The 13389-nt window shown below is 35.5% G+C and overlaps 1 protein-coding gene across 2 annotated transcripts in view; it reads right to left on the bottom strand.

The window, feature by feature from the left end:
* Positions 1 to 13119, bottom strand: part of LOC142335243 (uncharacterized) — a 39092-nt gene extending 25973 nt beyond the window's left edge. Inside the window, exon 1 of one of the 2 annotated variants that reach the window (XM_075383659.1) lies at positions 12969 to 13119. In XM_075383659.1, the coding sequence (XP_075239774.1) occupies positions 12969 to 13053 (85 nt within the window). In that variant the 5' untranslated portion in view covers positions 13054 to 13119. Of the gene's footprint in view, positions 1 to 130; positions 170 to 12968 lie in introns of those variants that run through there. The other variant, XM_075383661.1, reaches the window with a different exon arrangement.
* Between the last annotated feature and the right edge of the window lie 270 nt (positions 13120 to 13389).

Consider the following 13389-nt stretch of genomic DNA (forward strand, 5'->3'; position numbering starts at 1 on the left):
CTAGGGGTAGAGAGAAGGAGGCTAAAGAGAAGAATCAGCAAGCAGTAGCTGCTGCAAGTAACCAATTGAAGTGAAGTCAATGTTAAATATTTTTGTTGGGCTGCATAATGCGATGTAATAGACCTTTCACCTAAGGCAATACTTATACAACACCTAAGAAAGAAAATAAAGAGGAATAAAGGGAATACTTTGCCTCCTCCCCCTTCACCTCCTCCTCCTCTCCCCTCCCCTCCCCCTTTTCCTGTACATTCTTCATCAGGCATCTCTGTTTCAACAAGAAAGAATTATTTCACACTCAAACTCACGCTCAAAATCTCAGTAAAGCTGAGCTTGGAATTGTTTCTGCTCATAACGAATGAACATAGCCTGAAGATTTAAATGATGTAGGTCAGACGACATATGCGGTAAAACTTGTATCTGAACAAATTAGATTGCAACTGAAAGCGATTTATTCCTCTAACAATAGCAATTAATTAAATATGAAAAAAGTGATGGAATTGTACATTAATCAACACTCAGGAATCTTTACAAAGCATATAAAGTAGTATAATTAAAGCGTTAACATAAGATAATTGTCAGCAATGTGATCTTATAAAAAGAATCAACTTTTTTGAAAATCACTATTCTTAGGATTAGGTTTGGCCGCTGATATGTAGGTTTCATGCACATCTTGCCGACTGTATCATTCAAATAGAAGGAAATTATTGGTGAGCGAAACTAACGCAGAAGACTATCTTGTATAGACAGATTCCTCATGGCTGCCGATATCGCAGTTCAGAGAGAGTTCACGGAGACATCCGTAAAATTTTTCGACCGGCTCTCCTTTAAGTTGTTTTCGGGTTGAGAAAGTATAATGGTCAAAGGTTATGTTCCTCGTATTAGTGAAAACCTGATCCAAACTCTCCCAAAGGTCCTTTGTAGATATATGATCAATTTGAACAGTTGGTTCTTGAGAGCCAAATTTTCGACGTCCTTCCACACCAAGACTAAGGTAGGTGAGCGAGACAGCTTTGTTGTCAGAAAACTTCCATGGTCTATCACCGCACAGGGTTCCTGCCGCTTCAGTCTTCTGACACCTGTTGAGCCACGCATTCTTGAGTTGTTCGTTCCGAATTCTGCGGTCTCTTTCACTTTGAGCATTGCTATTGTCTACATCAGCTTCGTAGATGGGTTCAGGGGGAAGAGTAACATTATTCGGTGGTTCTTCTCGTAAGGTATCAATCAAGATACCATCTCTAGCAGGTATGGCCAGTTTTGAAATTATTCTCCAACGTTCCCATCTCAACGGGGGTTCCAAAGTCGGCCGCTCTCAAAAGGGGTCTATTCCTAAAAGGGCACGTTCTTTGGTTGCTGACTGCGCCATGTGATATCTCTTACTACTGAGATATGAATTTGAGCCACGGATACGTATTAAATTGGCTACGTTGAATTCGAGGTCCGAATCCACAATATTTAGTGAAGTGTAGAATTACAGCGTCCATTTTTAATCGGCAATAGTGTTAGGAAAGCAGCACAATTTGAGTGACGTGGAAATGTGTCTCGAATCCTTGTTGAGCTATTCTGATGACAAAACTAGAGAGATTGAGAACAACTGAATTTCAGAGATTTAGTTAAGAGAATGAAAAGTATCTTTAGTTAATAAATATTGAAGTGTGACCCAACTGAAAACTTGACTTCACAGTCGGCGGTAAAGTTTTACTTGTGTGAATATATATATGAACAACTTTAAACTTAACTAGCGCAAGAACATCTAATAATTAAGTAAATTTATCAGATATGGTGCAGCCGTACCACATGTCCACGGCTTTGACAAAATTTTAAAGTGCAGGTTTTAAAAATTTTTAATACTAATATCATATGTACTGGTTACTATAATTAATAATTTAGTACTCACACAAACAATGACAATTGAAACAGATTAAGAGCAACGGAATTGTAGGGGCTTTCAAAATTCAATCTATCATAACGTAAACCAGTTACGTTTACCACTAATTTTAAACAGAGAAAATAAAATTAATGAGCAAAGGCAGCACAATTGTATCGTCTTTTTAATTTTATCCGGTTTTGCATAACAAAGGATAAAGACATAACTTATCATAGCAGAATTGAACGACACATGAAAGAAATCAACAAATATTTTAAGTTTTCAGTTGATGAAATGAAAAATTGAAAATAACTGATAACATTTTCAGTTTACTAACAAGGCATTTAACAATGTTTATATTTGATTTTCAGCATCAGAAACACTCATGCTAACTTCGCGTTCATAGTCTGCATAGTTATATTCATCCGGGGACCAATTTCCGATTAGTTAAGGTGCTGGGGAACTGACAACGGGAAACTCAAAGGACGTTTCGACCGTTGGTGGTTGCAGAGCTTCCTCTTGGATAACGGTTTCGATCAACTGATTGTTCTGTTTCTGGCATTTTGGTTCCGGCATTGGTTGATTTTCATTCACGGAACACACCGAGCTCTCGAATCCAAAATAGTCTAGAGCTTTTCTAGTTCTCTTACACTTCGATGTCTTAGACTGGCGATGTCTAATTTTGATATCACCCCTGTATTTTATCTTCAGTTCTTTGGAGTGTTGGGCGGTTTTTTCTTCCGTGGTTTTGTCGTACGGAAGTGGCCTTCTTTGAGCATTTTGCCAAAGCTCCGTATTCCGTTCCGCCCGTGTCCCAAACTTGGCAAAATCGCTATTGCGCACTTTAACTTCTGGAACACCGGGCTCTCTGATAGCCGTCGTTTTAGGGGACGTTCTTACGACCGTACTGCCAGGAGCTATTGTCCCCCAAAGCCCTATCAAATCCCGCTTTGAACGCTTAAAGAACTTTCAAGCCAGCTTCAGCTCTTGTGATCGTTCGGTTCGGGGTATCGGGTTGGTTAATTTTGGGTGGAGAATAAATCTGGAGACAGATTTATTCTTTTCTCCATTGCATCTTCTGCACACGTCTACTTGGGCCTTCGTCTTGGCTTCTTCCACAAGTATATCGCTCCTTTCTCCAGTCACCCAGTCATTGTCGTCCAAATAATCTTCGACTGGGACTCTGTCAGCGTCAATTCGAGAGATGAGACAAGGAAGGTTGAATGCTTTTTGTTTCTTGATTAAACATTGATTTTTTTCAACATTCGAGACTTGTTTACTTTGTGTGAGTGATAGTCCAAGTTGTGAGAAAAAGTCTCACCCAATTATTGGTCTATGACCATCGTCAACAACTGTGACATTGAAGTTTGCAGTTACCCAGTCGTTACATTCTACTGATGTCTTGATTACTCCGATTGTCTTGATTAAATCATTGGGGAAAGTTTTTAGTTCGTGCATCTCAGGAGATTGTACTTAAAAGCTTTCCTGACAATCCGTTACTACTGCGTTTGCTAGACTCTTTTTAATAATAGTGCAAACGCTCCCCGAATCCACTAATACTTTCGTCTCTGTATTTCTGATGCTAATGTTTACATTCACTGGTTCCACTTCTCTGATGTTTTCACTATCAGAGATTATAGCAACACAAGTATCATAAAATTCATCATAATCGGAATCATTGTTAGCATCATAAATGCTATGTTTTTGGAACCTTTTCTTAATTTGGTTTACTTGCTCTCCTGCTGTAGCGGAAGTACCGGCCGTCGGAAGTACTTTTGCAAAATGATTCGCAATTCTACAGCTTTTGCAGTTTTTTCGGCGAGCATGACAGTTTGTCGATGAATAGCTGACCATCCATAAACACAGTTGGGTCAGATTGTAGAGTTGACAAAGTTACTCGTTGAGGGTCGGGATCAGTTCCCAGGTTTTTGAATGCTGTTGATGGACATATTCGCTACCTCATTTGAAGTTACCAATTAACAACTGAATTAACAACTGTTCCTGACATCTTCAACTGATTTTGGATACCCATCTCAATATTCATTGCCGCCTCTAAGGCCTTTTTATTCGATCTCGCAAATTTCAAAAGTTCTCTCTGATTTTCACCATCCTGCATATTCGCGATAAAAAACATCCCGAATGATAGATTCCTCATGGCTGCCGAGATCGCAGTTAAGAGAGAGTTCACTGAGAAATCCGTAAAATTTTTCGACCGGTTCTCCTTTAAGTTGTTTTCGGGTTAAGAAAGTATAACGGTCAAAGTTTATGTTCCTCGTATTGGTGAAAACCTGATCCAAACTCTCCCAAAGGTCCTTTGTAGATATATAATCAATTTGAATAGTTGGTTCTTGAGAGCCAAATTTTCGACGGCCATCCACATCAAGAATAAGGTAGGTGAGCGAGACAGCTTTGTTGTCAAAAAACTTCCATGTTCTATCACCGCACAGAATTCCTGCCGCTTCAGTCTTCAGACCCCTGTTGAGCCATGCATTGTTGAGTTGTTCGTTCCAAATTCTGCGGTCTCTTTCACTTTCAGCATTGCTATTGTCTACATCAGCTTCGTAGATGGGTTCAGGGGGAAGAGTAACTTTATCCGGTGGTTCTTATGGTAATGTATCAATCGAGATACCCTCTTTAGCAAAAATGGCCAGTTTTGAAAATAATCTCCAACGTTCCCATCTCAACGGGGGTTCTAAATTCTGCCGCTCTTAAAAGGGGTCTATTCCTAGAAGGGCACGTTCTTTGGTTGCTGACTGCGCCATGTGATATCTCTTACTACTGAGATATGATGTGAGCCACGGATACGTAATAAATTGATGATATTGGATTCAAGGTGCGAATCCACTATATCAGTGAAGTGTAGAGTTACAGCTTACAATTTTATTCGGCAATAGTGTTACGAAAGCAGCACTATTTGAGTGACGTGGAAATCTGTCTCGAATCCTTATTGAACTTTTCTGATGACAAAACTGGAGAGATTGAGAACAACTGAACAACAACTGAAGAACAACTTTTGAAGAGTGACCCAACTGAAAACTTGAATTACAGTCGGCGGTAAAGTTTTACTTGTGTGAATATATATATATATATATATATATATATATATATATATATATATATATATATATATATGAACAACTTTTAACTTAACTAGCACAAGGACAACTAATAATTAAGTACACTTTATCAGATTTGGTACAACCGTACCCCAGACTCCATCTCTATTAGTGAACCTATCTATATAATGACTCTGACTAAAATAATTATTCTACCCATATAATGACAGTGTCTATAATTATGATTTTATCGTCAATAATGTCTCTATCTATAATAAAGCCTCTGTCTCTAATAACTTTCTCTATCTATAATACAGACACTATCTAAAATAATGTCTCTATTTTTAATAGTGACTCAGCCTTTAAAACGACATTGACTTAAATATGGCTTTATCTATAATATTAGATTTGACAATAATAATGACTTTATCTATAATAATGTCTCTATCTATATAATAAAGACTCTATCTATAGTGGTGAATCTATCAATATAAAAACATTGACTGTAAAAATGACTCTATCTTTAATGTTAACTTTACTTATTTTAATGACTCTAACTACAATATTGTCTCTATCTATAAAAAAGAATCTATCTATAATGACTTCTCTATCTATAATAATGACTCTATCTATAGTTGTGAGACTATCTATATGATAACTTTGACTGAATTAATGACTCTATCCACAAAATGACAGTGACTATAATTGTTACTTTATCTATAATAATGTCTCTATCTATGATAATGACTATATCTATAATAAGGACTCTATTTATAATATTGAATCTATCTAAAATAATGATTCTATCTATAATATATACACTCTATACACAATCTATAAAATTTCTCTATCTATAAAAATCACTCTGTCTATAATTATGGCTCCAACTTATGATCTAAATCATTATAGGCTTATAATAAATATCAATAAAAGACATTAACATCTTTAATAGACTTGTATATCATAATTGACATATAATATATACCATTAAGAGACTTATAAAAAATATATCAACATATTTATAATAAACAACTTTAATAGATATATTATACAAATCATTAAAAGAATTATTAAACATATCACTTGTAGAATTATAATATATATCTTTAACAGACTTATAATATATATATATATATATATATATATATATATATATATATATATATATATATATATATTTATATATATCTTTAATGGAGTTATCATACCTACCATTAATGGACTTATAGTACATACCATTAAAAGACTTATAATTCATGTCCTTAACAGACTTATAATAAATATCAATAATAGACTTATAATTCATACACAAAAAATATATAATACATGTTATTTGACTGATAATTTTCCAGGATTTTATTTGTCCCTACTTCAGATCACGGATTCAGTATTTGAATTAATAAACTCTTAAAAATTGTCGTTATCTTGGTATTCCATTTCAAGGGAAAATAGTTGTAACACTCAAATGATACTTCTATTGTCAAGTGTGTTAATTGTAAAGATAAAACTTGTTGTAAATTTTCTAATGAACTTTAAAAGAGACCTGATGAATGTTTTATTTGCCATCATTCATTAAAAAAGAAAAGATATGCTTAATCATATGTGTAAACATGAAATAATCCCAATTGATATATAACTTGTAAAATCTGTAATTTTTTAACCATAAATTATTATTTAGATTTCAAAAAGATAAATGTAGATTACGTGTACATGCATGGAATGGCAACTTCGTTGATCTTCATAGGTATAGATTTAGCCAACTAAAGATAAAACAGAAAATGCGTTTTTAAAAATAAAATCCTGACGCCAATTAAAGACTGACTTTTGTACTCACATTAACTGTGATATTAACATCGACTATGATGTTTACATTAAAAATGATGTTGAAATTGATTATGATATAAAAAGTGACTATGACATTAACATTGACTATGATAATAACATTGACTATGATTTTAATATTGTCTATGATATTAACATAGACTATGATATTAACATTCACTTTGATCCTAACATTGATATTAACATTAACATTAACTACGATATTAACATTGCTATGGCTATAATATTAACATTGACTATGACATTAACCTTGACTATGATAATAACATTGACTATGATTTTAACCCTGTGTATGACATTAACATTTACTATGATATTAACATTGGCTATCATATTAACATTGACTATGATAATAACGTTGACATCGCCTATAAACTTTTTATTGACTCTAATTCTATTTATTAATTTGACTTTAACTTATGTTGACTCTAAATTATATTGACTCTAAGTATACATTTCAGCATACAGTTTTCGGCATATACTTTTTGGCGTATGCTTTAAGTTAAGCGTTGCATGCATGTAAACACACATTAAATTGTGTCTGTACTCGTACATATATTAAAAAGTATACTATTGAGCATAAACTTTCAAGTGTATACTTTTCATCCGTTATTCAATAAATGATTGAGGTATTTGTGCAATGATTCGATGTCTCAAATCTTAAACTCTAAATGATGTATTAGATTAGACAAGAAATTAATTCAAATCAGGTTTTCAGTAAGTAAACATTTTTTGTTTTTTCGTTAGGTTGAGATATCTTAAAATGAATTCTTAATCCACATCTAGCTTTGCATTTTGTACGATATGGAATATTTATTTCTCTGATTGAAATTGCCTGAAGGAGCACTTACCAGCATCCAACTGTGGTTTTAGGTCTTTGTTTATACGATATTAATTTCATTTTCTAGTGTCTCTGTCTGTCTCACTCTCAGTCTTAGTCTCACTCTCAGTGTTACTTTCAGAGTTTGTATTACTCGCAGTATTAGTGTTAGTGCTATTGTAAGAGTTAGTCTTCCCGGGTCGAATGTCCTGTCTAAAATCCTCCCATTTTGTTGTAAGAGTGGGGGGTAATTTGTTTATGGGGGGTAAATTGATGTAAGAGCATATGGTAATTTGTTCAGAGGGGGTAAAATGATGTAAGAGTTGGGCTGCAATGGGAGAACTTTTGAGGAATTACCCCCACTCACTGAAATTGCCATGTAAGAGTGGGCTGCACTGGGCTGCGATGGGAGGATTTTTCAGGAATTACCCTCACTGACTGAAATTGCCATGTAAGAGTGGGCTGCAATGGGCTGCGATGGGAGGACTTTTCAGGAATTACCCCCACTGACTGAAATTGCCATGTAAGAGTGGGCTACAATGGGCTGCAATGGGAGGACTTTTTAGGAATTACCCCCCCTGACTGAAATTTCCATGAAAGAGTTGGGCTGCCAAGGGGGGTAAAAAGGTGTAAGAGTGAGGGGGTAATTTGACCAGAGGGAGAAAATGATGTAAGAGTTGGGCTGCCAAGGGGGGTAAAATGGCGTAAGAGTGAGGGGGTAACTTGTCCAGAGGAGGTAAAATGATGTAAGATTTGGGCTGCCAAGGGGGGTAAAATGGCGTAAGAGTGAGGGGTAATTTGTTGAGAGGGAGCGATTCCAACAATTTTCATTCATATATATAGACTGTCAAGAATTTGACAAGCATTGATGGTCTGGAGGTTTAGGCGACGCAGCTGAGGGTACAGAGGTAGTGGGTTCAAGACTGGCAGTCTTCAGGTATGAGCGCTAAAACAATGTAAGATTGAGGGGATAAAATGATGTAAGAGTTGGGCTGCCAAGGGGGGTAAAATGACGAAAGGGTGAGGGTGTAAAAGACAAATTACCCCCGAACTCCTACATCGTTTTACCCCCCTTGGCAGACCAAAAAAGATGTATGAGTGGGGGGTTAATTTGTCTTTTACCCCTCACTCTTACACCATTTTACCCCCCTTGGAAGCACAATACAGCCCAAAAAGACGTAAGAGTTTTGAGCTGCATTTTCCTAAAAAATCCTCCCATTGCCGCCCCACTCTTACGTCATTTTGGGCGGAAAAATTCAACCCGGGTTGTTGTCGGTGTTAGTATTACTCTCAGTGATAGTATTACTCTCAGTGATAGCATTACTCTCATTGTTTCTATTACTCTCAGTGTTGGTGTCACTCTTGGTATTAGTGTTATTGTTAATAATAATCGACTGGTTCTTAGGTATGGGCATCGGACGCAGAAGCAGCTTTTCTGACTGTGGGTTTAATTAATGATTTAAGGATTGACTTCATCTCTTGTCTTCCCAGGACTAGGCCGCGACTTATGAATTCAGTTATCTTTAACACAGACACCGCTAAAAAATTTTAAACACAATTACATTCAGTCGTTTTATCTGTATGAAGCTTTGCATAATGACATTTACTGTAATTTTAATCTATTAGATTTCAAAATCTATTGTAATTTTAATCTATTTGATTTCTATTAGATTTCAAAAGATTAATCTGTAATTTTTTAAACATATATTATTATTTAGATTTCAAAAAGATAAATGTAGATTACGTGTACATGCATGGAATGGCAACTTCGTTGATATTCATAGGTATAGATTTAGCCAACTAAAGATGAAACAGAAAATGCGTTTTTAAAAATAAAATCCGGACGCCAATTAAAGACTGACTTTTGTACTCACATTAACTATGATATTAACAACGACTCTGATGTTTACATTAAAAATGATGTTGAAATTGATTATGATATAAAAATTGACTATGATATCAACATTGACTATGATAATAACATTGACTATGATTTTAATATTGTCTATGATATTAACATAGACTTTGATATTAACATTCACTTTGATCCTAACATTGACTACGATATAAACATTGCTATGGCTATAATATTAACATTGACTATGACATTAACTTTGACTATGATGATAACATTGACTATGATTTTAACCCTGTGTATGACATTAACATAGACTATGATATTAACATTCACTATGATCCTAACATTTACTATGATATTAACATTGGCTTTGATATTAACATTGACTATGATAATAACGTTGACATCGCCTATAAACTTTTTATTGACTCTAATTCTATTTATTAATTTGACTTTAACTTATGTTGACTCTAATTTATATTGACTCTAATTATACATTTCAGCATACAACTTTCGGCCTATACTTTTTGGCGTATGCTTTAAGTTAAGCGTTGCATGCATGTAAACACACACTAAATTGTGTCTGTACTCATACATATATTAAAAAGTATACTATTGAGCATAAACTTTCAAGTGTATACTTTTCATCCGTTATTCAATAAATGATTGAGGTATTTGTGCAATGATTCGATGTCTCAAATCTTTAACTCTAAATGATGTATTAGATTAGACAAGAAATTAATTCAAATCAGGTTTTCAGTAAGTAAACATTTTTTGTTTTTTCGTTAGGTTGAGATATCTTAAAATGAATTCTTAATCCACATCTAGCTTTGCATTTTGTACGATACGGAATATTTATTTCTCTGATTGAAATTGCCTGAAGGAGCACTTACCAACATCCAACTGTGGTTTTCGGTCTTTGTTTATACGATATTAATTTCATTTTCTAGTGTCTCTGTCTGTCTCACTCTCAGTCTTAGTCTCACTCTCAGTGTTACTTTCAGAGTTTGTATTACTCGCAGTATTAGTGTTAGTGCTATTGTTAGAGTTAGCCTTCCCCGGTCGAATGTCCTGTCTAAAATCCTCCCATTTTGTTGTAAGAGTGGGGGGTAATTTGTTTATGGGGGGTAAATTGATGTAAGAGTATATGGTAATTTGTTCAGAGGGGGTAAAATGATGTAAGAGTTGGGCTGCAATGGGAGGACTTTTGAGGAATTACCCCCACTCACTGAAATTGCCATGTAAGAGTGGGCTGCAATGGGCTGCGATGGGAGGACTTTTCAGGAATTACCCCCACTGACTAAAATTGCCATGTAAAAGTGGGCTGCAATGGGCTGCAATGGGAGGACTTTTCAGGAATTACGCCCCTGACTGAAATTGCCATGTAAGAGTGGGCTGCAATGGGCTGCAGTGGGCTGCAATGGGAGGATTTTTTAGGAATTAACCCCCTGACTGAAATTGTCATGTAAGAGTGGGCTGCAATGGGCTGCAATGGGAGGACTTTTTTGGAATTACCCCCACTGACTGAAATTGCCATGTAATAGTGGGCTGCAATGGGCTGCGATGGGAGGACTTTTCAGGAATTACCCCCACTGACTGAAATTGCCATGTAAGTGTGGGCTACAATGGGCTGCAATGGGAGGACTTTTTAGGAATTACCCCCCCTGACTGAAATTTCCATGAAAGAGTTGGGCTGCCAAGGGGGGTAAAATGGTGTAAGAGTGAGGGGGTAATTTGCCCAGAGGGGTAAAATAATTTAAGAGTTGGGTTGCCAAGGGGGTAAAATGGTGTAAGAGTGAAAGGGTAATTTGTCCAGAGGGGGTAAAATGATGTAAGAGTTGGTCTGCCAAGGGGGGTAAAATAGTGTAAGAGTGAGGGGGTAATTTGTCCAGAAGGGGTAAAATGATGTAAGAGTTTGGCTGCCAAGAGGGACAATATGGTGTAAGAGTGAGGGGGTAATTTGTCCAGAGGGGGTAAATTGATGTAAGAGTTGGGCTGCCAAGGGGGGTAAAATGGCGTAAGAGTGAGGGTGTAAAAGACAAATTACCCCCGAACTCCTACATCGTTTTACCCCCCTTGGCAGACCAAAAAAGATGTATGAGTGGGGGGTTAATTTGTCTTTTACCCCTCACTCTTACACCATTTTACCCCCCTTGGAAGCACAATACAGCCCAAAAAGACGTAAGAGTTTTGAGCTGCATTTTCCTAAAAATTCCTCCCATTGCAGCCCCACTCTTACGTCATTTTGGGCGGAAAAATTCAACCCGGATTGTTGTCGGTGTTAGTATTACTCTCAGTGATAGTATTACTCTCAGTGATAGTATTACTCTCATTGTTTCTATTACTTTCAGTGTTGGTCTCACTCTTGGTATTAGTGTTATTGTTAATAATAATCGACTGGTTCCTAGGTATGGGCATCGGACGCAGTCGCAGCTTTTCTGACTGTGGGTTTAATTAATGATTTAGGGATTGACTTCATCTCTTGTCTTCCCAGGCCTAGGCCGCGACTTATGAATTCAGTTATTTTCAACACAGACACCGCTAAAATATTTTAAACACAATTACATTCAGTCGTTTTATCTGTATGAAGCTTTGCATAATGACACTTAAAGGTGTAATAAACATCAGTACCACTTATTTGACATTCAAAACACTTCATTTACATTCAACTAAAACCTTAACTATTGGTAGCGTGATCTTTTGATGTGGTAAAATTTTTAAGACTATCTGAACCACTAGTTTAAAAGTTTTCTATTAAATGTCTTATCGAATATCTCATTTAAATTCTTATCAGAATTTTGTACCATATATACTCAACGATTGCATCAGTAAAATCTTTATTATTTCGCATTCCATTATTCAACCATCTTATATCTTTTCTATTTAAAATATTATTCCTTTTATCTGTGTATCTTTCTTCAAAAATACCATAGTTAGCTAAGGTCTGTGTTAAATAATTTTTCTTGTTCCTCTTCTTGCTGACTAACACAATGAACAGAGTTTCCTAACGCAACAGCTTTATACAATAGAATACTTGCCTTATGGGCTACTTGACTGGCAACTCTAGCTGTATTATTGGCAAAAGTAAGCATATATTGACAATATTTTAGCAACCATTCCCAATATATCATTAACCCACTGCCATCTTTCATTCTTAGTTGTAAATAATATATCAATCAATCTATTTCATCATTTGATATTAAGTCTTTTAAACTAAATGCTTCTATATCTAATTCTCATAACTTAGAGTTTAGTACAATATTTCTATCTTTATCAACAGCAATAAATATGTTATCTCTTGGAGTATATTAAAAAAAACCAGTTTCACAAATACTGGCTTCCTCAAAAATACTCTGATATCAATTAAAATTGGCATTGAAATTGGCAAAGAATGATTGATTATTTCAGCTGAGATATAGATCGGTTTCGGAAAAAAAACCCACGGAAATAAACCCCCACTTGACTGTCAATGTAAACTCAGTCAAATTAAATTATTTGAATAATTAAATGAATTATGTTTACACTTACCCAGATTCGAACACAATGATAATTGGAGCATTTTGACCCAAGATTTGGTATGTTCGGAGGCCGAAAACGCAACTGCTGCAAACATACGTATACATAAACTGAAATTTTTGTCCTCCCGATATTTGACAGAGAAGCCCAACTCAATTACTTTTCTATATAGAGATTGACAGAAATCAAAAAAAGCATCCGTTTGGTTTGAAATTGTGTTGCAATAATGTTACACTAATAACGGATTATGATAACAAAATGATTGCTGCTGATTGTATGTAGACGCATTTGATACAGCACGTGCTAAAAGGTTGATTGAAAACCAGCCAAATAGGCTTAAAGATTGATTTGTTCAGTTTATTCACCACAAAAACTCTTCCTATTACCTGAACGATGGTTGTCCCCTCCCCCACGTAGGGCAAGAGACAGCACC

The sequence above is a fragment of the Convolutriloba macropyga genome, chromosome 2 (assembly GCF_964194025.1).
Source record: "Convolutriloba macropyga chromosome 2, txConMacr16.3, whole genome shotgun sequence".
NCBI lineage: Eukaryota > Metazoa > Xenacoelomorpha > Acoela > Convolutidae > Convolutriloba > Convolutriloba macropyga.